A 26,134-nucleotide genomic window follows, 5' to 3' on the forward strand; every position below is an offset into this window, starting at 1 on the left:
TTTAGCAACATAGCAGCTATTCATATTATAAGATAGTATTAGGCACATTTTTTAAGATTGATCATTGCTTATGCTTTGTCCCACAAACAAAAAACTTAAGACTATTATGGAACAAAAGCCTGTTTTTAATTTTACAATATAATTTATAAATAACTTGAAGGTGCTTGGGACCAAGACATTAAAGGATCACATTAGCTGGACTTGAGAAAGCAACACGGTGATATTTAAAACTCAAATGAGAAAAACAGAATACAATACATACCTATATCATAGGCAAGAAAGTCAGCAGAAAAGCACTTTGCGCCGTTACTCAAGGAAGTATCATTGTGAGTGTTACCACCAAAAATGAGCATAGCTCCATTGATTAAGACAGCTGAATGAAGATACCTTGCAAAACCACTCTCTTTCAAAATAGTCCTGCAAAACATAAGAATAAATTAATACATACTAACACATGTGAAACCACATATACACATTGAAAATATTTATAGTTGAAAACAATACAAAGTACAAGGAAAACAGTAAACTACAGCTATTACTCAATAAATATGATGAAATGTATTCTGATTGTTAAGATGAGTTTTCTTATGTTACAAGAAGTATACTTAGCATTCATTTAAAACATCATGTTGGGTTTTTTTATTAAAAATCCAGTTTGACAAATACTGTATCGGAAGTAAATTACATCATTTTTACCTTCTTCACAAGTAAATAATGATATGGTACATTTTACTCAAAACTGAATGAAAACGCATTTATATTATTAATTTACATTGTTATATGTTCTTAGCTATGTTGGGTTTTTTGCTGAAGAACTGCAATAAAGAATCCTTTACAATTCTTTAGCCCATCCTAAGTATTGGATTATTTTTTTTTATTAATTGAACACTCAGGCCTGGAAAAGAAATGGTAGAAGCCATTCTAATTACAATGAAAAACACTTGCACTGCTTCATAAATATATTCAGGCTGGCAGACTGAAACACACAGAATTTTAGTACAAAAAAATAAAAATAGTCCACGCACATGTGTCCATGGCAGGGGGTTGGAACTAGATGATCTTTAAGGTCCCTTCCAACCCAAACCATTTTATGATTCTATGGAAATAGAGCACCACATAAATGTGTTTTTCTAACCAGGAATTAGCTTGATACAGAATGTTTCCAATAGCTACCAAGAAAAACATGATATTTGGTTTCAACTCATCAGTTAACAACATATAAAATTAGGAATGACAAGGAACATAAGAACATGCTGTCCTTATCCATTCAGACTACAGGTTTCTTTTTGTCTTTTGTTTTAGCAGTTTTCTACAGCTCCTACCTCTTAACTTACATTAATTGCTATCCACTAGGCTCTATCTTGATTATCCTGCCTTGCAGCTGTCTACAAATAGTTGTCTTGATCATTAAAGGCCCAAGGAGCTTTACACTGTTCTGGAGAAAAATAAGGACTCTCTTCTCTCCACAGTGGATGTAACAGCAATCCCTGCAGTTTTTCTTCAGGCTGGTCACTTTTCTACTTGTCACCCCACTGCATTGCCCCAGCCCTGGCCCCATACTGTACAAGGGGGGGGGTTCCCGAATTTTTGCATATTATGTGCTGAGTGTCATTCTTCCTGATAACAGTAACTTTTCCCTAAGATTCAGCAGAAGTGGAAGTGTGATACAGACCAAGTTTGTTAATTTGGCCATGATTTTCACTATGCATTAGCATCACTGATGAGAGCAATCTTCCGAACTCTCCAACACACATCAACCTCATGCAAATTATGTGAGTCTCAGCACACTTTACAGTGAATTCATTATTTATGCACATATACGTGTATCTGCAAACATTAGTCCATGTTAACTATAGCAATGCCAAGTGATGCAGCAGCATAATATTATAATGGTAACAGAAATACCCAGGAGCCAGCAGGTGCTTCCACTGTTTCAGGCCATTATCTAAGCCCAGCACCACGTTGCCCCCCAAATGCCAACTGCAGCAGTATGCAAGTAACACAAAGCAACGCAGGTATTACACACACTGTAATTCTCCATCATGTATTAGAAATAATGTTCACATTAGGAATTAAGTTATCACTCCCTCACATTCCAAGAAACATAAAGCTTATACCTAATTGATATGAAGAAACGAAAACCCACGTGCCACTGAACAAAACAAGGAATCAGCTTTGTATGCCACGGCTGAGTGAAGCATATGAACTTCAGCCAGATCAGGCAGAAACAGAGAGAGTAATGAAGTGCAAGGGAAAAGCAGAGACAGTGAGGACAAGCAAATGCAAATGTGAAAAGAAAAAAAAAAAAAAAAAACAACATGCATATGGGCATGAGAAAGCCATCGTGGTTCCACCTCTTCCTCATACCCCACCTAGCCTGTGATTCAGGATCAGTTACCTCACTGAATGCTTTGAATACTGATTATAAGATGTCACAGCTACAGTAAACAAGTATTTTATTACTATGTAAATGTCATTATCCCCATCCTCTCAGCCAGTTTTAAGTCCCACAGTACAGTTGACTGCTTGTGTAATGTAACTCATGAAATGAATGAGTTAAGTTCCCTACAAGCTGCAGAGAATTCCACAGTAGTCTATATAGAAGCATTTGTTATTAGCTTTTATATGAATAATGAATAAAAATATTCCAATAATTATGATTATATTGTTGAACAGACCATCAAAGGATACAATATCACTTTCTTCCAAAAATAGAGTATAAGAGAGCATTAAAATTCCAGCAATTTAAAAATACATTAAAAGGAACAGAAAATTCTTGTAATAATGTTTCCAAGTGCCACGAGTTAGTGGTATTCAAAATCAAAAGCCTCAGTGAAATCAAACCCACATTTCCAACATCTGAGAGCAAATCTTGTGTGCTTAAAGTTAAGCCATTAGTGCTCAACACAAATATTAAACTGCAAGAATAAAATGTTCTGAGAAATAGTTCTCGATCTCAAATCACCTCTAAGGTAAGAAAAAACATTTAAGGTCACTTTCTATACCTAACATATAAGTAACATTCATAAGTTACAATAAACTTGAAGGACAAGGAACTGAAAAAAAAAAAAATAGAAAACCCAAGAACATCAATAACTAAGCATCCCTAGCCAATACCAGGAATTTTCTCTTCTAATTCTGATAGCTTTGTGAAAAATAACCTTCTACAGCTCTTAGGTTTCTCTACTTATTTATATAACAGGTACTTCAATGTGCATTCGCCATATATTCACACCACTTGGAAACAGTACACGTGTACTATTTCTGCATAGTGGTATGTCTGGATAGAAGAACCTTCTCTTAATTTGTAGAACGCGTGCCAAACTTCCTCCCTGCCATTCCTTCGATGTGTAACTCCATTAATCCACTGGCTAAAGTCTAATCCCTCATCACAGTTCTTCCATTTTGTTGCAGAGAACGTACTGTTCTCCACCATGCAAAGGATACAGAGGTACCTACACAACTTAACTAGAATCTTACTCTATGTTTATGCATGCTTTTTCAGTAACAAATAACTTAGTTTCCTACATTATAAATCCCACTTACCATGTCCGAGTATTAACTTCATATCTGTAAAGATCATCCACCAATCCATATTTATTGCCAGGTAATGCTTTGTATCCACCATGGACATAAACAGATTTTGTCAGTTCATCATAGACACTAGTATGGCCATATCCACCCTGCACAATTGCTCCTTTTGTTTCTGGTACAAGCCAAGAATTAGACCCTGGAACAGATGCACAAAAGACATAGGTTTAAGGCTTACGATTTGCCAACACAAAATACTAGGAGTTTTAAGTGTACAAAATAATTTTCACTATAGTTTTAAATACAGCAATAACTAGGGACTTGTTTTAAGAAGTAATTTTATACCAATGTATGAAAATAGCTGCAATTGGATAACGTTACTAGACTACTATCTGCTATGCTTGATTAAATCACAAATGCGTCGTTTTTACAGGTGCCTGGCAGTATCTCATACTCTCCCATGGCCAAGTTCAGCACACACACAAAACCAAAAAAAAAAGCCCAAACCTGCTTGAAAATAGGAAATTAAGAGTTACAATTAATTCTCTCTCCACCTTAACTTTGTCCCGCCAGAGATGGCTGATGAGAATTCAGTGCTCCAGCTACTTCAGCTGCATTAGGAACACCTGTACTCAATCAAGGGGCAACTGCCTGGAGAAGCCTGGCAGAAACTGAACTGCTGTGAGTTGTGAGAAGCACGTAATATGAGGTAGCTCAAAGTACACATGGCTACAGATAGACATTTTGCTAGTAAACTGTGAAATTATTGAGCTAAAATCAGTTTCCAACTACTTTTTCTTAGTTATTTAACTGCAAATGTACCTACTCAGTTGCTGAAAACTCACAAAAGGATAATTTGATAGCAGCTCATTAAACTGGCACTTAAATCCACATTTTACGTCACATCATTAATAGCTGCAAAGAGACACCAAATAAAACCATTCACAATAGCTGTTATGACTGAAGAATAAAACACAATTGGAAACTCTTTTACCATAGCAATGAAAAAGGCAGAGAGGTTAAGTGACTTCTTGTCGCTTGTGTCCCTGAAATTTCCATTTTTTCCCCTCCAGCTTCCCAGCTGATGACACAAACCACAAAAAGAGCAAGCCAGGAGGCAAGTATTTCCTGTAAAAGCCAGCCTATTCAAAAGAGTCTATGCAGCCAGTTCTATGGTTGTGAAATGGAAGAAATAATTCACTTATAGCCTCTTCAAGATTATGTCAGAAGAATAGAAAGTGTGGACAAGGACTACCGAAATGGAGCAGTCTACCAATTCTTAACTTAAATTGGCTGCCATCATAAAGTTATTTATCCAAGGATAGTACACAACACCATACACCTTCCTTCATCTGAAAATTAGTTTAAGTTCCGTTTCAATTTTTACCTGATATTATGTAGGTAGTTTAAAATTAATTCTTTTTCCTCCGAATCCTTCTCTCCAGTGAAAAGACTCATGACTTTCAGTTATTACTATTTCTATTCTACTTTCATTAAATGGTTTTCAGGCACTGCCTCTATAAGCAAGTTACATTTTTTTCAATGAAGAGTGCTTATAGCTAGTTATAAAGCACAGATTAAACTGGAAGTCTTGTGCTGATTTTTTGTTTGTATGAATGCTGATATTTGTGTAACATACTATTTATATCTTACACAGTATATTTACATTACTTATATGTAGTGTAATGTAACTAGTATTTTATTCCAATCTCTATGTTGGATTTTATCAAGCTATTAAGAACCGCAACTCTGAACACAAAGATCAAATTTGTACCAATAATACTATATTTTACATACATATTACCTTGTTAACAGATAGATTTACTTCATACAATTTATGTAAGAAGGTTGGTGAGGAGTCAACCTGCAGATACATCTTTCCATCACAAACACCATCCTCATTTTTCATTTAAATAGCAATCTGTCCTAAAGATGTGCATATATACTTTTCAGGGTAAAGTGACTGTTCTCCACATAAATTTACACAATGGTGTTGATCATATGCATAATAGAACACTTTGCATTTATATCTGACTGGTTTATGTAGCATTTAGAACACTGTCATGGTAAAACTGCGTATTGCATAGCCTTACATGACTTGTGCAGAAATATGAATAGCTGCTCCTTCTTGAGCAATAAAACCCACGTGCTATGGATAACTACCTCAATTTGAGAAGAGAGGTCCAGCGACCTCTTTCTGAAACAAAAGTCAAAAGCACTATTACAGTTTCTCCATTTCCCATTCTATAATTTAGTTGAGCTGCCTGGATTTTGAATACTGTAATGTATATACGCAGTTTTGATCTCTTTCACACTTCTTCAGCATCTTGAATATTACATCATTTAGACAAAAATATACTTCTATCTGAATTTAAAGAAATTACTATGCATATGATTTGCCTTTTTTTAAAAGCAATTCATTGATATGTATCTTCACCTATATTTTTTTAAACAGAAATCCTATTTTTGTTGAAGGTATTTAACATAACTCTTCTCATACTCAAAGAGATGCCGCTCTGTCTATCATGAGATCAGATTAAGTAATTGGTTCACCAAATCAGTCATGCAAAACTTAAAAAGCCAAATATCAAAAGAGTTCTATGAATAAACAAACCAGAAATAAGGAAATGGGATTTTTTTTTATTTCCGGATTTCAGTTTGTAAGTCTAATAGACAGTGTAAAAACAAGGTCAAATGAATTTTGAAAAAATCACAAAAGAAAATCATTCCAGTAATAGGGGCTCCTACTTTTCATTTCTAATTTGAGATTTTTCATCAACATCTAGGCAATCTTCCAGAGAATTCTACCACATAAAGTTTCTCTTGAAATGCTTCGGCAAGTCACTATGATAACATCAGATAATTAAATCTGTCAGATACTAAACAGCTGGACACAGTTACAGGCTGCAATATTCTGGCCACTTTTGTCAAACAAAAATCACGCACTTCACATCCGGCTTTACCATGACCATTTCCAGAAGACTGATCAAGTGAAAGAAAAAAAAGAAAAAAAGTCATCTACATGTAAACAGAAAAAGAAATTACAGCTGAGAGAGAACCTAAACTCATTAATTTAATGCACTGAAGCTAGGAATATGACCCCATTCCAAAATTCTGACAGAAGCAGCAAGTGAAATTGCAGGCACCATAGCAAGCATTTTAAACATAGCTAGTTAGATATTTACCAAAGAACAGTGATGATAGTGCTGACATTAAAGACCAGAGGGAGGAGACGCAAGATCTGGACAATTACAGACCTTAATCTCACCTCAGTAACATGCAAAGGTTTAGAACAAAGGGGTTTTTTTAAAACAGGATAAATAAGAAATGTTAGAATGATGGGAAACTGTTTCACTGGACAATATAAGCATACCAAACCATTTACATCACGTTTACCTAAAAAACAATTACCTAGAAAAGGGAGAGTTGGTGTTCTCAGTGTCTGGGCTTCAGTAATGTCCTTACTATAGTTTCACAATGGGAAATTAGTAAATAAACCATTATAATGGAATGGGATTCGGGCACTGAACAAGAAGTAGCAATGAACAATCTTGAGAGGTGCTGGAATTCCTAGAGAGACTAGGATGAATTTTATGACACTGTCACAAATTTAAGGTGTAGTAATTGCATAAATTTAGAAACTATCAGTTCACAGAAGCAGCTGAAAAACATGCAGAATGAACTGGATGATCTTGGCTCTGAGAAAAAAGGGATCAAAATTCAACGACAAAGATATTGTGCACTGGGATTAGCAACATGAACTTCTATAAAATGGAAGGTCATCAGTTGATAACAACTGAGCGGAATGAGAAGGAGCACTGCTTCATCAGAGAAAGCCTATGAGCCATTAATGACTTTCTCATGGATGCGGTACAAATGTCATTTTACTACATATCAAGTGAGGTGTTCCCAATAAAGTAGGATGAAGGTTGTTTAGCCAGGCACTGGTGAAATCTCACCTAGAATATCCCAAAGACGCTTCTAATCATCCATGTTCAAGAGAGATTAACTCCTTGTGGAAAAGGTACACAGATAACTATTACGATGAGAGCGGAATAGATGAGGTTGCCTTAATTACTCTTTCAAAAGGGAGGACTGGTATCCATAAATACAAAAGAAAGGGAATTCCAGAAAGGGAGACAAGCTGCTTACATTAAACAATGTATCACCCAGAAAACAAGTGAATATAAACAGGCTATGGATTAGAAGATGGCTAGTCACGAAAATTATAATCAATTTTCCAATGACACAGTGAACAAAACCCAAACTTTCTAAGATTAATCCTCATATATTTTTGAAAGGATTACAAAATATGGTGTTTACATTAAAAAAGCACTGATTTTGATGGCAAAGGTGATAACTTCCAGTGTTTTGCTCACAGGAAGTTAATCATATCCAAAGATCTAACGCCATTCCATCATCAAAGAATGCAAAGCAAGTGAAATGAGAGACAAAGCCTTGTTTTCTTTTTTTCAGTTCATTTCTGTGTATGAAAGTGATTAGGATGGCCAAATCAAGAAAAACTGCAACTTTGAGCATTGATCATTCAAAACAGAATCATTAAAATAGCATTTTGACATAAAGTTGTTTCTAAAAAAATGTTTGAAAGTATTTTTTTTTTTTTTAAATATGCAGTAATTAGTCCCCTAAAAAAATCCAAGGAAAGGCAGATACATTGGCCTGATCTGTCCTTACCACAATACAACCTTCGAACAGATTTGGTAGAAAGAACACGTCCAAGAAGCACTTCAGTGTGCCATCTTCACTTCATTGCAATGATAAACTTTAACATTTTTCCAGCAACCATGAAGCTTATGCTAACTTACAAAAAAGAAGAAACTCATGTTACATCATAGGGCCATTTCTTTTAATACTATTTCGAAGAAAAGTTTTTAATCAAAAGCAACCTATAACCTACTTCTAAAGTCATGAAAAAATCCAGCCTAAAAAATAGTGTTATGCTGCTAATCCAAACAATTCTCTGTCTTCTAAAAAAATAAAATAAAATCACAGAAGACTTATTCAGAAGTTTCTTAATATGTAAGAAGCTTTTACAAACCTCAGCTAAAACAAAACACTATTATTTTCACCTTGAGACTCACATTGAGATTCTTAGAAGGTTTATGAGCTATTGCTAACCTAAAGGGAAATAAATTTCCCTGGGGAGTAACCCAGAAAAGCTTTATGGTTCAAGTTAGTAAAATCATTCACATAATTCCCATTCCAGGATTTATTGATTCCTCAAAAGTCGTAAGTCTCAGCATAGCAAGAAAGTACAACAGGAAGCTCTTTTGCTCCTGCAACAACCACCCTACCTTTGAAGTAAAAATGAAACCCTGTGCTTTTGCACAGTGAAATTCTGCCTACAAACCATGTCCAATTTTTCCAGAATTTATTTGACTTTAATAGAAATTACTTTCTTCACTAACCAGACAGTGTCAGAGAAATTTTCAGACCATGCACACATTCAATTCACAAGTTTTGTTAAAAAGAACTGCATATCTATGTGAAAAGCTGGTGAATCCACAAATAATTAAAACTTCTTTAGACGTTTCTTGACCCAAACCCCAAGAAAATCAGGGTCACAGTATGTAAAGAAGGCTTTAGCACCAGAATTCCATATATCAGGTTCAAAGTCCATTAATATGACTGGATCACTAGAGGTTTCAATTCACAGAAACCAAAGTGTAAGTTGCCTCTTTCTTTCAGTAGGCATCTGGTAAATGCTTGAAAAATAGCCTTCATTAGGACCAAAAGCCATGGCTGATAACATTTAGAAAAAATAATGCAGTACAATTTGAAATATTAAAGCAATGTATGTTTTAAAAGCCATCAGATAGAGAAAATTGGACTCTGATTTTTCTTTCCGTAATGTCAGAAACCCTTTTTTATAAAAAAAATTCTTTCCTATTCAGGTGGGCTCACAGCAATACTTCTATCACTTCCTATGTCTTTTAAGTTTGGATTCTGAGCTGCTAAAGTCCCAAAGAAACTAGCAATTCTTAGTTGAAACCACCATCTGGAATTTTATGGTTAAAAATGATCCCACAGCTGCAAAACTGTAGATAAATGCTACAGCTGACAGAATTTAGGAAAATTTGCCACAAAATTCATTCAATGTAGAGGGGAGAGGAAGGAAGGAGACTCAATGAGGTAAAATGAAATATGAGAATTATCCACGGCAGAAATGGTTCAGTTCCAACACACACACCATGTTCTGCAAAGCACTACATGCGCCAATAATCCTTCATCACATGAGTAAACTCACTGAAATCAATGGTTTTCCACAGTAATACCATATATTGTTACAAGTTTACTTTATATTTGATGCAAGTGAAGCATATTTTCTCTAACAAACTAAATTTCTCACTGGTATGTGATAAAACTATCATCTCAGAAAGGAGTCTTAAAAACTTGAGAATAATTCAGACCCATAATAGCTGCCAGAGAAATAAGTGCTTTCTCCTACTCAAAGCTCATCACCACGGTATGAAAGGTTTGGAGTATTTTTTCTTTGTTTGTTTGTTTTCTATACGCTTAGTTATAGTCTGTTTCATTAATCCTCCACAAACATAGCTTTAAGATTAAAAAAAAAAAAAAATTAAAACAGGAATAAGTTGTACATTTCAACCATAAAGACAGCAATAAAATCCACCAGATAGAAAATTTTACATTACAAAGTGAATCATTCGTAATTAAACTAACCACAGTAACAGGTGAGAAGAATATTGGTACTTCTACTCCAGACTAAACAAGCAGCATGTGAAGGAGCAAACAATTCAAAGTTCCAGTAGACATTACAGTGAATTAGCACACAGAAAACTAAAACATCATATTTTTGTCTTCAAGAAAAAAAAAAAAATTCTCTCTGGTAGGTTAAAAAAACTTTCAGAAATTAAGTTTTTCAATAAACTGACCATTATACTTAACAAATCTCAGAATGATGTTTCACAACAATATTGTAAGACCAGATCTTTATAGTAGTTTTGTGCAGTTCAATCAAAATTTTCAATGTAGATAAAGCACATCATGGTGCTCTTCCTCTTATTCCCATTCCCTTTTATCCTTTTTCAACATTGTTATAAAATTTCAATGCTACGGTCAGAGATAATGCCAGGAAGCATAAGAAACCTTTGAGTTTTTAAGTGATTTCCCCAGCCCATGAGTCTGCTTAAATAGTGTTTATATACATACATGCAAAAAATGTTAAATGGAACTATTAAAAACAAATTGTTATGCCTTAAACTATAAATATTACTTTGACATTTTGTATTATGCATTCCATGATCACTTAAATAACCAAGGGACTCAGATCAATTCCATAAAAAATAAGGAATCAAAATAAGTAAGAGAAGGTTATAATTTTAATTAGTGGACATATAAGTATTTCTAGAAATGTATCAGAAGGTTTTCATGTTTATTCTATTGAACTAGTATCTTAAATGCACCATGTATAACATAAAAAAAATTCTCTTGGTTTATTTCATTCTAGTATTTAAAATCACCCCTAGCAAAAGCTTGCACTTCTCAAGGGGAATCCCAGACACGCATGGCATGTTCTTTACAAAAATTAGTGTTCATTTTCTCTTATTTCTTCTGGTAGCAACATGAATACACTTTAGAGAGAACCCTACATACAATGATGAACTAAGTTATTACATTATGGGATAGCTAAGCTGCTCTCCATCATCTTTAAAAGGCCATGGAGAACAGAAGAGATGCCCAAGGACTGGAGGAAAGCCAATGCCAGTCTTCAAAAAGTTCAAGAAGGAGGACCCAGGACATTAAAGGCCATTCAGCCTCACCTCCATTCCTGGAAAGGTGATGGAACAGCACATCCTGGATGCCATCTCTAAGCATGTAGAAGAAAAGAAGGTTACTGGGAGCGTTCAACATGGATTCATGAAGGGGAAATCGTGCTTGACCAATCTGATAGCCTTCTACGATGGCATGACTGGCTAGGTAGATGAGGGTTTACCGCAACTTCAGCAAGGCTTTTGACACTGTCTCCCATAATGTCCTCACAGATAAGTTTAGGAAGTGTGGGCTAGATGAGTGGACAGTTAGGTAGATTGAAAACTGACTGAATGGCAGAGCTCAGAGAATTGTGATCAGTGGTGAGAGTCTAGTTGGAGCGCTGTAACTAGCAGTGTTCCCCAGGGGTCAGTACTGGGGCCAGTCTTGTTCAGCGTATTCACCAATGACCTGGATGAGGAGATAGAGTGCACCCTCATCAAGCTTGCTGATGACACAAAACTGGGGGGGGTGGCTGACACACCAGAAGGCTGTGCTGCCATACAGAGAGACCTGGACAGGCTGGAGAGTTGGGCAGGGAGGAACATAATGAAGTTCAAATAAGGGTGAGTGTAGGGTCCTGCACTTAGAGAGGAATAGCCCCATGCATCGGTACAGGTTAGGGGTTGGCCTGCTGGAAAGCAGCTCTGCAGAAGGGACCTGGGAGTCCTGGTGGATAACAAGTTGACCATGAGGCAGCACTGTGCCCTTGTGGCCAAGAAGGCAAATTAAAGGGGTGCATTAAAAAGTGCGTGGCCATCAGGTCAAGTGAGGCCATCCTTCCCCTCTACTCTGCTCTGGTGAGGCTGCATCTGGGGTACTATGTTCAGTTCTGGGCTCCGCAGTTCAAAAAGGACAGGGAGGGAGTCCAGTGGAGGGCTACTAAGACGATCAAGGGACTGGAGCGTCTCTCTTATGAGGAAAGGCTGAGAGATGTGGGTCTGTCTAGCCTGGATAAGTCTGAGAGGGGATCTCATCAATGCTTATCAATATCTAAAGGGTGGGTTGCAAGAGGATGGAGCCAGACTCTCCTCAGCGTTGCCAGTGACAGGACAAGCGGCAACGGACAAACTGGAACACAGGAAATTCTGTCTCAACATGAGGAAAAACTTCTTTAAGGGCGACAGAACACCGGAACAGGCTGCTCAGAGAGGTTGTGCAGTCTCCTTCTCTGGAGATATTCAAAACCTGCCTGGACGCGTTCCTGTCCAGCCTGCTCTAGGTGAACCTGCTTTGGCAGGAGGTTGGACTAGATGATCTCCAAAGGTCCTTTCCGACCCCTACCATTCTGTGATTCTGAAAATCAGACTGAAAATATTACAGCAACATTAAAGAACCTTTACGATAACTAAATTATTGTAGTAAGCATTGTTCATTGTATTCTGTTTTGCTCTTTCTTTTTTTACTCTGCTAATTCTTTGGGTTTGAGTCTATGTACTCTGTGGTATAAAACAGTAAGTTTCATCACAACAATAACCACTGCACGGGATTTCTGGTTTCAACCTTACCCCCATGGCCATGTACAAAATAACAGATAGCCAAAGCAATTATACTCCAAACGTGCATGAAATGCTACTGCTTAACAAGAAATCTGATCTACATAATATGAAGGAAAAAGGCTGAGGTTTTATTTATTTTGCAAAATACATATTTTCTTTCCTCAAACAGGAGTATCCTTCACTTTAAAAAAAAAAAATCAGGATTATTTTATCAATACATGATAAAAATTATTTGAAAGTGACTTACTGATGTAGTATTCTTGTACAATGCTTGTGTATCCATATATGGCAGAATATCCGAAAATTATAATCATAACCACATCTCTGCTGTCCAGCTCTACTATGTGTGCCGAATGACCTTCCACAGCATATTGTTGGCCGTGTACAAGGACTGCAGGAGTTCTGGTACTCCACGTTTGACTGCGTATGTTGAAAATCCACAGCTCATCAGTAACATTGCCATTATTTGTTTCGATTTTGCCTCCATACATGTAGATGTCTTCCTGTAAGAATTGGAAAGGAGAGAAGAGAAAGCAAATAATGGATTACAGAAAGATAACATCTGAACTGCATACTTCTGTGCTGCGTAATATTTCATAACCGAACAATCTGATTTAAATCTTCACATTTAATCTTACATTAACCAGCTCAACATCAGACACTAATCCCAGACAATGATATTTAAACTAAACCAACAATGATGATAAGGAGACTATTTCTCTGAAAAATAAACCCAGCCATGAAAATTACACCAAAATGAATCTCAACCGGATTACTTCAAGCAGAAAAACTTTAATTACATGGCTCTTCTAATTCAGACTGCAGCATTCTATTAAAAAAGAACCTGAACAGAAAGGATATTATATTGTTTTCTTAAGGAACAGTTCACAGAACTAAAATGTGATTTTCCACACACTCAGTCTATAGGGATTTCATTCAGCACGTGCACAAGAGAGCAAAGTAACTGAAGTCCTGAGAAAATTCACAGTCATTAGAGCCCAAAGAAAAGGGAGAATGTGTGTATAGCATCCTCTCGGGCACATTTGCTAAAATCAAATCCCATAGGGGAATACTTTGAGTTCTTTTAAAGGGATGCAAAACAGACTTTCCAGTCTTCGTGAACCACACACCTCAAACAGCAATGCCATCTGTTTTGGAAAGTAATGAATGATTTACTTAAATATTGACTGAAAGTAAATCCTACTAAATCTCAAACTTCACGTAGAGTTGCAAACCAAGGCATACAAAGTCACAGAACAAATTCCAGCTTGTTGGCTTCACGGACTGCCTCAAGGACAGTTTATCCTGGGTAGGAAAAAAACTGCCTCTGGTCCAAGAATAATACTTAGTCTTTGCTAGGACATGCTAGAAACACATACTCTCTGCATCCCATCTGCACGGTATTTGTACAGTAGGGAGTTGTCTTCTGCACACTGTAATGTAATATCCTAGAGTTTACCCTAAGTTCAATCTTACCTGGTTGAAAAACAAAAGGATGCTGCAGGCTTAGCACATGTGGCAAAGTTTTGCTTGGCACAGAACACTGACCCTCAGAAAAAGAGAATAGAATATAAAGAAACTACCAAATATAAGAAGTTTGGATCAACCATGCAGAAATTTCAGACTTATTGTACAAGGACCTGATGGGATCTAAACGGAAATGTAAACTGCAAGCTACTATCATCACACACATCAACAAAGATGAACTCAAATTGGCACGTATGTAAACTATAACGGTCAGTAGAACAACAGTCTATTTAGTCCAGCAAAACAAAGGCTTGAGAGGGTTATAATGCTGTCTATATACCTACAGGTGATGGAAAACAACCAGTCCAGGACCACAGGAAAAACTTCCTCATTATTCAGAGAGATTAGTCAGTAAATGACTGATCTGTCTTTAACCGTACACCTAAAATTTCTGCAAGATTTTCAACTATTTTTTCAGTTGATGCAGGTAAACATTTCTTGATTTGGAATTTAAATAACTGCTATGCAATGATACTTTGTGTTAACGATTAGTTTGGACTGGGGGTATTTGAACACAACATGTTCACATCCTTCAGCAGGAATTTGCAGGAGAATTAGGTTATATACATTTGAACCCATTCTTTTCCTATGAGATATAACAACATTTCAAAGAGCTTGGTGAAGACCCACAAAAGCTGTACGGATACTGCGCGCTGATCCAAAGGAATGGCTTGAGAAAGTATTCTTCTTAAAAGAATCCTATATGGCTCACTCATCACACTGACATATAAGATCTCAAAAAGCAAATCAGCATCACTAACTTAGTGGACTAAGTATTTATTTATTTATTTTTAAATGCAGTTAATGGACTACAGCAGAAAGAGAGAGCTAATTAGGGAGTTGCAGGTGCTGTATAACAGTATTTGAAAAAAAGATTTCTGACACTGAAGAAAGACAGTACACAAAAAAGGTGACCTAAAGAGTTGCATGAACTTTGAAACAATTACTCTGACAGCTGACAGTAAGAAAGTCCTCCTCACAGTTCTGCTTAAATGATTCAAAGTTCAGATAAAGGAACACTTCTGTGAGGAGCAATCTGTGTAAGTGACACAGCAGATCCTGTACACAAGACTATTCACAGAGAAAAAGACAAGGAGGTCATGACAACTGCTTTATCAACCACAAAAACAGATTTAACTAAGCTTCACTCAGGGCTATTTCTGAGATTAAGAAGCTCCCAGTGCTGCTGAAAAACACTTCAGAAGTTAGTGATGATCAGCTGAACATGGAGAAAGAAAGGCTCACAGACCAAAGTCAGTGGATGAAATACAGAATGAAAAAGTGTTACACGTATATTTACGCAGGACAAAACCAACGTCCTAGGCTCATAACAGTGGACATAACATCCCCATAACATCCTCATTAGGAAGCTGAGGAAGTATGGGCTAGATGAGGTGACAGTGAGGTGGATCGAGAGCTGGCTGAGTAACAGAACTCAGAGGGTTGTGATCAGCGGCACAGAGTCCAGTTGGAGGCCTGTAACGAGTGGTGTCCCTCAGGGGTCAATACTTGGACCAATTTTGTTCAATATATTCATTAATGACCTAGATGAGGGAACAGAGTGTATCCTCAGCAAGTTTGCTGATGATACCAAGCTGGGAGGGGTGGCCGACACTCCAGAGGGCCGTGCTGCCATCCAGCGTGACCTGGACAGGCTGGAGAGCTGGGCAGAGAAGAACCTAATGAGGTTCAACAAAAGCAAGTGTAGGGTCCTGCACCTGGGGAGGAAGAATGCCAAACACCAGTATATGTTAGGGGCGGACATGCTGGGAAGCAGCTCTGAGGAGAAGGACCTGGGGGTCCTGGTAGACAGCAAACTATCCATGAGCCAGCAGTGTGCCCTTGTCGCCAAGAAGGCCAATGGAATCCTGGGCTGCATAGGGAAGACTGTGGCCAGTAGGTCGAAGGAGGAGGTCATTCTCCCCCTCTACTCTGCACTGGTGAGGCCACAACTGGAGTACTGTGTCCAGTTTTGGGCTCCCCAGTTCAAGAGGGACAGGGAACTACTGGAGTGAGTCCAGCGAAGGGCAACCAAGATGATTGAGGGACTGGAGCACCTCCCTTATGAGGAAAGGCTGAAAGAGCTGGGACTCTTTAGCCTGGAGAAGAGAAGGTTGAGGGGGGACCTGATTAATGTTTACAAGTATCTAAAGGGTGGGTTTAAGGAGGATGGAGCCAGGCTCTTTTCAATGGTTCCCAGCGACAGGACAAGGGGCAATGGGCACAAGCTAGAACATAGGAAGTTCCGTTCAAATACACGGAAAAACTTCTTTACCCTGAGGGTGACAGAGCACTGGAACAGGCTGCCCAGGGAGGTTGTGGAGTCCCCTTCTCTGGAGATTTTCAAGACCCGCCTGGATGCAGCTCTGAGGGATGTGCTTTAGGCAATCCTGCTCTAGCAGGGGAGTTGGACTAGATGATCTCTAGAGGTCCCTTCCAACTCTGAAGATTCCGTGATTCCGTGACATTTATCTGGAAGGCTGAATCAGGAAGAGACAGTATTAAAGAGTCAAGTGCAAATGGACCTGAGCAGTCTAAGAACTGTGACAGAAAAGAAGGAATCCCCTTATAAACTTATACTACCTTTATAACTTATAAATTAAGTATAAATTAAGGTATATGCTAAAGGTGAGGCTTTCCGACAGACATAATACACAATATAGTTTCAAGAGTGCTAGTACAGAAAAACTGCTGACCTTTAAATGAATAAAGCATACCAGATATTTTTTTATAAGAAGATAGCATGCCACAACAGGAATGAGATGAAAACCACCAACAACAACAAAGTACAGAACTGAGAGTCCTTGTGAAATTAGTGAGGAAAGTGTCAAGAATCTGGCCCAGATGGAAGATGTTAAAAATTATAACTCCTCAGCCTGGAAGAGGGACAAGACCAAGAGGCAGACTGTCCAAGGAACAGATAACAAAACAACAGGCAGATAAGCACCAAGAAGACAGAAGGCCTCCAACACCCTCATATTTTGCAGTTGTGATACCACGTGTCAAAAGCAGCACTTTTAATCACAGTGGCAGACAGCGAAGGAGAGCATTAACCTTGGTGATTTTAGATATATTACTTCACATTAATAAAATTATCTAAGAAGTTACAAAAACCTTTAAAGGCCTTGTGTTTTTTCGATGAAAATTTCATATAAATATTACCATATGCAAATCGAAGTATGCAGAACTACAATGTATACTGAACTTGCAATTCAGAGTTCCTCCTCACTAGGGAATTCCAGCAAAAATGAGAAATTTCTTGCTGTAAAGCAAGCAGCTTGCAGCTCACTCATTCATGACATTCCCACCTACAGATCACATCAGCTGTTTTTTTGGCAACTGTTCAGGTGCAACCCAACCAAACAGCAAGCGTACCTCCTGTTAGTTTCAATGGAACCATAACTTTCCAATAGATGTTTCCATTTTCTCAAATCAGCTTTGTCCCCTGAGAAAATTATTTCAATAGAAATTTCTGATGAACCATAATGATAAAGAAAGATGACATAAGGTATATGAGCTGCAAAAATTGCTTGTGCATATCAGGCAGAGAGGATGACAGCAGAAGGCAGGAATCATAAGACCCAAGTCAGGATTTGAACAAAAGAGTTAAATCACATTTATCAAGAGAAAAAGAAAATATTTGTTTGATCTAATATTTCTCTTACAGAGTAATGATTGACACAGACATTTCAACTAGCTGAAATGGAAACAAGAGAGTAACTCAAATACAGGAGAAAAACTAAACTGTCACAATTTGGAACGCCTGCTGGAGGAATTAAGATAATTTAAGGCAGTAAAATTCCTCAAAATTTCTTCACCTTATTGATATCATCATCATCTTTGAAGAAAGCATTTTTTAAATAATCAAATAATTCAAAATTAAATGCCTGATGGGAGAGGGTAAAAAAGAAACAGCCAGACTCTTCTCAGTGTTATCCAATGAACAGACCAGAGGTGATGGGCACAAATTGGATTACAGGACTTTAGACCTAAAAAAAACCATTTATTTTTACAGTGAGCACGGTCAAAGACTGGAACAGGTTGCTCAGAGATGTTGTGGAATGGAATACCCTTGGAGACATTCAAAACTCAACCAGACGATGCCTGGAGCAACCTGCTGTAGTTGACCCTGCCTTGAGCAGAGAGGTTGGTCAAGATGATCTCCAGGGGTCCTCTCCAACCTCAACTATTCTTTACGAGTCCATGATAACAAATGTTTAATATAGGCATTCCTCTGGAGAGCCTCTTCCTTATTTAATTTTCTAGTACAAAAAATTCCAAAAATAATCCACTGGATGATGATGAACAATATCCAAATCGTAAAAGTAAAAATACTTTTTCTCTGTAAAAAGAAAAAAACAACAACAACAAAAAAAACCCCACACCAGACTTCGAAAAGTCACTTTGTGTGACTAAAGAGACCGCACAGGAAAAACTTAAAGAGTTCTGGTAAACAAATGGCAATATGCCTAGCTGTCTGAACTTTATAATTTGAGGGGAAAATTCTTTTAGAAGCCTGAAAGAGAATAAAATCTTTCAATGTGCATTTATACTTAGACTTACAGTAACAAAGAAAGTCAGGATCTACATGAAAGCATGAATTCCTGTAAATTAATAAAGGCTCCAAATCCAAAAGTAAATCCTCCTTTAAGTGAGTAATCATAAACTAATATGGTGATTTCTGCATTCAAAGATTCATAAAAACTGAAAAGGTAATGCAGAACACTTCCACAAAATAGATAAATGAAGACTTATCTTTAATAGAGGTAAAAAGATAAAAAGTTGCAGAACGGTCTGGTGATCCAGTATGCTTTACTTCAGCTGTCTCATTTTCCTGCCTTCCGAGTACACACTTGGTAATTCCTGAAAAATCATGCCCCAACAGTATCACCTAGCTTTTGCACAGTAGTTTTAACAAGACTTCAAATCAGAGCATTGTACAGTGAGACAAAACTGAAGCAGAGCAAGGAAGGTACTCAACAAGAGTAACACCAGAAGAGCAGGTAAGAGCACCCACTTGTTTGATAAGTCCCAGTCAACAGACTATACAGCAGACCAGAGTAACTCTTCTACATACTTCACATTGAATCCTGAACAACGAGACGGCCCAGGTCATTAGCTCCTTTGACCTTGGACAGGCTCTCTTCCCTATATCATATCTCAGTGTTAATACTGATTTTGTATTTCATATAAATGCAGCAATTCAAGACTTTTCTAAAACTTATCATTTTTTTTTTTATTCTTTAGACTTAGCTATTTTTTCTTTTTCCTAAAAGAACAATACTTATCAGTTGCTCTGACTGTACCTGGGAACGCTACACTGTTATGCAAATCCTGCCTGCATTCCAAAAGAATCTTATCGGTAGTTACCACAAAAAAAGTGTAAAGGAAGTGCAATAAGGTGGTAATTTATAATCCATTTCTAATGAATTGGAAGTAAATTAATCATGCTAAAATAACCACGTAGTTATCTTTTTGTATTTCTTAACTGTATCATGGCTACGGAGAAAAGTCTGTGTCTGAGAAACAAGTTTTCTGCCTTAATTCTTATATAAACCCGATCTGTTCCTGAAAGCTTGGCCAAAGAAACACTACTCTCAAACCACATGAAAAACATTCTCCATTTTCTTGAAGCAAGACTATCAATCTGTCTTCCTCCCACAAACTGTACCCATGCACTAGTATAAAATTAACTTTATGTAAACTAATAGGACTCAGAAATTCATCAGAACTTTTGTTCTCTATACTTACCTGAAATTTCTAAGAGTTTACTCAAATCTGTACATAATTAAGAAATTTCTGGAAATTTTTTTCAAGCAAAATATAAGTAAGACTCAAAAAAGTCATCTGGCAATATAACTCATCACAAGCCTGTTTTCTGCATTCAGTACATGCTATCTAGTTTAGGACTGTGTAACATCTCCTCTTCCTTTCCCCAGACCACTACCTCCTTTAACACGGTAACAGCATCAAGAACATTCTTTTATGTGTTGTATCAAATAAAAAAAAAAAAAAAAAGGGGATAGTCAACATCTCTACTTGATCCCATAATCCAGTAGAGCAGGACTGACAGACTGGAAAACAGCCTTCACTTAACTCCTCCTCCTGCGGCCTGTTTTATTATTCTAGGCTTATTGTAGAACTAGACCCTCACTGAACAAGAACCTGAACCTGGTAAGTTACATGAGGAGCATATTAGAACCTAAGCTTCCCAACAGGACCAAATACAAGTCCCAGGCAGTACATACTGCAGCAATTTGTATGTCAGGAGGTTAGCCTAATCAAGAGTGCTATCACTTTATTTCTTCGTTACTTCCAGAGTTTTCCACATTGTTGCTGGCTATAGTTAAAGGTATTAATTCATTATTAATTCATCATAGGACCTAACTTCTTTTCATGGACCACAGTGCCATTCAAAATAATGTAGTGTGCTTTTGGCAAAAAAAAAAAAAAAAAAAAAATTTTGAAATTTACTTGTTTCTGTGAACATTCTTATTTTTGGCAGAAAACTAGGCTGAAGAAAAGCATGCAAATAAAACTATGTGAACAGAGCTTTCGAAAGTGCTGGAGTTATAAGCTCAAATTTTAGCAAAGGTTTCAGTCTGATCTTTTGTACATTTAATATTTGGACTAAACATATCAGAAGGAAGGAATAAGTAACAGAGACTGCATAGAAAAGTATGCATCTGCTCTGAGATCTGCTAGACATAAAAACTGATCATGCTTAGACTTCAACTTTCAAACCAACTGGAATATAATGTTGAAACAACGAATGAAAAATGTTGCACTTTTACATACAGGAACCAATCTCATGATAAGTAAGGTCCGCTTAATTGAAGAAGAACTCCAAATAGGCATCTATCTAGACTACATGCAAAAAGCGTACGACAGCTTATCTTACCTATTTCTCATATACTTCTGAGGTCTGCAAATCACAATTAGAAAGCAAGTTGTGCATTAAATGTAATTGAAAGTCATCGAATAATAAAACTAAGCAACTTGGTAGTACAACCTGCTAATTATTAATAGTTGGAAAAGACTTTTACATGCCTATTGCTGTTCCAAATTATACTACAATAGCAAAACCACACAGGCATTAAAAGAATAACAATAAACCAATAGGTGAAAGATTTTGCCTCACTCATATTAAAGCAGAAAAAGTTTTTTACTCTTTTTCGTTTTGTTAATGCTAGCTTTTGATTAGACCAATAAAAAAATACCAGAAGAGACTCAACATCAATACCAATTCATTTGGAAGAGGAATCAAAACAATTACCCTTTTTTAATAAAGCTTTAAAATTGGAAGTAACATTCATAAAACTCAAATGAGTCAAATTATATTTGACTATGTATAAAATGGTCCGTATACCGGAAAACATCTTTACGACTACTACTACGTCAGCCTGCCTGTTTGCTTCATTCCTATTGCCAAATCTCAAAGGAAACAAATCTCAGTGCCCAGTCATCCTCCCACTGTCCTGGGACCACCAGTAACAGTTCAATTACAAGGCTGCAATCTGGGATACAACCACAAGCTCACGACCGAGTAAACTCCCCGCGGTGACCATATACACCATATGGTCACATCAGTGACCACACACAGCTGTAGGCAACTTCCTTTCTCCTTTATTCCAGGGATCCAGTATTTTTCAATATACTGTTTAACTCCCTATCTAATCACTGTTTAGCAAAGCTATATGTACCTATTTTAAAAACCTCACAACCCATTTCCTCTAGTCTCTTTATAATCCTATTTCTTATATGAATTATTTCAAAGTATGCTGACATTTTTCAGTATCGAGGTGCCAGGAACGATATACAATCTCTGACATACAGGAGAACCAATTGTTAACAGAGATAGGTAGCACCTTTCCAATAACCAGTCTGAAGAGGCACTGAAGGTAATACTATTGAACAGTTTAGTTGGTCTAGAAGCAAGAACATTTTTATACTCTCTCCTCTATAAACGCATAAAAAGTCTTAGTCACTTGCTATAACTATACATCAGTGGGAGTCTTCTGATCCTTTTTTCTTCAGAATAAAGAAGTACAGTACTTCAATTTTAACTAAAGAAGCTTTCTGAGGGAAATGGGCACAGTAACTTATTTCATTCTCCACACAGTCAATTATATAGCTTCAATTTACCTTGCACCACAATCAGGCAATACTAGCTCTGTGCTCTCACTCCAGTCTAGCGCTAGGCTTTGAAATCTCAGGAGCTCAAGTAAAAAACTTAATCTAATTTCTTCTCTGTGGATATTTTTTTCTCTCAACTATAAAGGAAATGTTACACAATGACTAGACACTGCTAAAACACAGCTCAAAGCTGCCATCTCTAGGTATTCTGTTCTACTACTCTTGACACTAAATTGTTTTTGTGTATTTTTGAAGAGACTGAGCATCTAAAAGGAAAAGTATCCAAAGTTTATCCTAACAAGTTGATTTAAGAACTTATTGCAAAACGATGTTCTTTTCCACCTGAAATTTCTTCAACTTAACATGATCAGCTCCTTTTGGACCATGTAATTTTTGACATTCGACATAATCACTAGTACAAGCAATATATTAGTTAATTATTTAACATGAGTGGTGCTGTGTTCATTATTAGTGAATTGTAACTACTAATTAACACGTGTCTTTGACAAGAGCAATAGCTTCTTCACCACATATTTGCTTGTAGCTTTCATTAGTACTAACAAGACTTGCATTTCCTCACTGAGATCCAAAAAGAAAAAGGAGTTAACACAGGTCTATTATATTTAATATTTTCTGGTAAAAGTATCTCTAAAATGGTTACCCTTTAGTCTGCACTATCTCAAGAAAAATCACTGTCAAATAAAAAGGTTAAATGATATTTTAAGCCTTTATTCTGAACGGCTAAATGATACATTACTTGAATGTTTCACAACTAAAAGGCCCACGTTCTACAAGAACTGTAATAACTGAAGATACCGGTCAGAAAGGTCTGACCTTTCAAAGAACAGATAATACATTAATAATGAATCACGAAACTGACGAGAAGAAAAGCAATTCTTGAGTTGATGTTGGGGTATGCACAGGATCTAGTTCATATTACTACTGAAAAACACCTCTACAATATTAACCATGCCATGTACACATACAACATCTCTGGAAGGCCAACAGATGCCAGGGAGGCAAAAAAATGCCACAAGACGAAAAACAGAACACAAAAAAGCCAACAAAACCTACACTTCTGCTTAACTTTAAAAGGAGCACTACATGAAAGGAAGACTGATCGTAAAAAGAAATTAAACGGTACGACTAAAAGGATAAAATCTTCAACGAAAATATGAAGATATTTTAAGGACATCTCCTCAGATCACATGAATGCTTCCCATTTAAAAAACCCAAAATTTCCCAACAAATAACAAAATAAATAAAGCTTAACTGAACAGGAGGATAACGGAGACTGTTGGAAGAAAAAGTATACTTCAAAATAAAGGTTAAAAAAAACTCCAGCAGAGACATATAAAGGCAAGCCACGAAACAGTTTAATGAGCTGCCTGCAAAATTATATATAAAGTACTAATACATCATTTTTCAAATGCATTAGAAACACAGCCAACTAGATATTTTGTGGTGCCAACAGACAGTCTGAAGGAGTACTCTGAGAACATAAAGCCATAGCAATAAACTGAAGTTAATTCTCCCCTGCAAGTTCTTCATGCTAGACTTTTCCATATCAGAAATTAATAACAGAAGGTTATAGTTAAAAAAAAAACAAAAACAAAAAAAAAAAACAAAATCAAACCAATCAGCAACAAGTCACCAGGATAAGTTCTGAAGGACTTAAAGAACAAAACAGCTGACCCCTGTCCGTAGTGTATAACTCCCTCCTTAAAAATGTGTCAGTACCAGAAGACTGAAAAGCAACAGGCAGAAAGGACAGAATACAGTGAACACAGACAGACTGAGAAAAAGAATAACTTTTGAAAAAGGCAGTTAATATCTTGCAAATCATTGGATTTTCCTAAAGGAATCAAAGGTCTGGTTGACACAGTTACCCGGAATTTCCAAAAGATGCTTTGTAACGTTCCTCACACCTTAAAGAAACTAAGATGCTCTTGGACAATCAAGGCAGATAACACAGGGCTAAATAATTCAATAAAGGAAAGTTTGGCAGGGGGGGAGGTCACTTCTTAAATGAATGGAGGTCATTAGTGGTGTCTCACAGAGATCTACAATTGGGATTTTTTTTTTTGTTCAACATATGGAAAAACAATCTCTCAAAGGGATGAATGGAAAAATGACAATGTTTTTTGATAATACTGTTACTCAAAATAACTGAAACTGGTCAAAAGCAACGAATTGCAGAAGAATCTCATAATACTGAGTGTAAAATGCAAGTACGAATAAAAGGGTAAATAAATGTTCACAGAGAGAAGCATGAAGTGATTATATGCGTAAGAAAGAATTTGATGATGGTTGGACTCGATGACCCCAGGGGTCTTTCCCAACCTAAATGATTCTATAATTTTAAGCACGTACATATGGTGGTGGCCTTTGAATTGACTAGAATGAGATCTTGAGGTTATAAACTGATAGTTCTGTGAAAATACCAGTTAAAAGCCAACAGCAGATTTTCAAAAAGCTAAAATACCACTAAAAATTCATAGGAAAAAATGAGACCATTAATTCTATCAATCTCTGAGGTACCAATACACTAAAGACGATAATTTCCCCTATCTCAGAAGGGACACAACACAACTAGAAGAGGCAGGGGCAATGACACAATGTTATCTAAGGTATGAAATAGCTTCCTTCTAGAGGATTATTGAAAACACCAGGAATTTTCAGTATGAAAAAGAAATGACAGACAGAGAATATGATAGACTTACAGAAAATCATGAGTGGTACAAGAAAATAAGTGGAAAATAGTATAAAAAGTAGGGATTATCAAAATTAAACCAGCTACTACCAGTTTCACAAAAGGTGGTGCTTCTTCACAAAATACACTGGAATTCTTAGGCACAAGATGGTATCAATGCTAAAATAAATACGTGGTCTGAAAATTTGGAAAAAAAAATTAAAAAACCCTAGATTCATAAACTTTCCACAAAAATACTGTCTTATTTTAGAAAATCCCAGCTGCAGACTAGGACAGTATTCTGAAGAAGTTTCTCCATGCTGTTGTCGTTTTTTTCTTGTATTCTTCCCTAGGCATTTGCTGTTACCCATTATTCAAGATGTGTTACCAGACCTGTTCCTCTGGTCAGACTTGATACAATCTTTTTTGTTCTTCCCTACTGGAAGTATCTTATGCAAACAACTGAAAATTTGTGATAGAGAAATACAGAATTTGTATCACAGTTAACACGTTTGCCATCATCTGTACAAGGCTAAATTATGCCTGCATTCACTTTTGGTCCTTTGTAATTTGGAGACCTGACTATCACAAGCCAAAAATTAATGAACTAACAAAAGGCAATCATTTTTTTTAAAATCAAGATTATTTCTGTCTCTATATTCTATCAATACAAAGAATCTTTTTTTCTCCTTTTTTTTTTAAGTGAGTTAAGCCTTTAAAAGTGCTTTCAATAAAGCAGCATGCAGAATACATGATACCAGTAGAAGCAAAACCAAAAGTAGTTCATATTTATTTGAACTTACAGCAAAATGATACTATAGAACAACAGCCTGTATTTTAATACTGCTCTGGTTCTGTAGTAATAGACACATAGATAAAAACATGTTTTTAACTGTCATGGTCTTTAGGGCATTAACAGGCCTTAATAACCCTGACCAGCCTCACTCAGAGGTCA

At 36.7% G+C, this 26,134-nt stretch overlaps 1 protein-coding gene across 6 annotated transcripts in view; it reads right to left on the reverse strand.

Annotated features, from left to right (window-relative positions):
• The window catches only part of ATRNL1 (attractin like 1), a 527,881-nt gene that overhangs the window by 435,298 nt on the left and 66,449 nt on the right, over positions 1 to 26,134 (reverse strand). For all 6 annotated transcript variants that reach the window (XM_063338744.1, XM_063338742.1, XM_063338741.1 and 3 more), the window contains exons 8-10: positions 13,072 to 13,327; positions 3,547 to 3,730; positions 263 to 417 (exon numbers count right to left, since the gene is read on the reverse strand). In XM_063338744.1, the coding sequence (XP_063194814.1) occupies positions 263 to 417; positions 3,547 to 3,730; positions 13,072 to 13,327 (595 nt within the window). The remainder of the gene's footprint in view (positions 1 to 262; positions 418 to 3,546; positions 3,731 to 13,071; positions 13,328 to 26,134) is intronic.

The sequence above is a fragment of the Chroicocephalus ridibundus genome, chromosome 6, assembly GCF_963924245.1.
Source record: "Chroicocephalus ridibundus chromosome 6, bChrRid1.1, whole genome shotgun sequence".
Taxonomy (NCBI): Eukaryota; Metazoa; Chordata; class Aves; order Charadriiformes; family Laridae; genus Chroicocephalus; species Chroicocephalus ridibundus.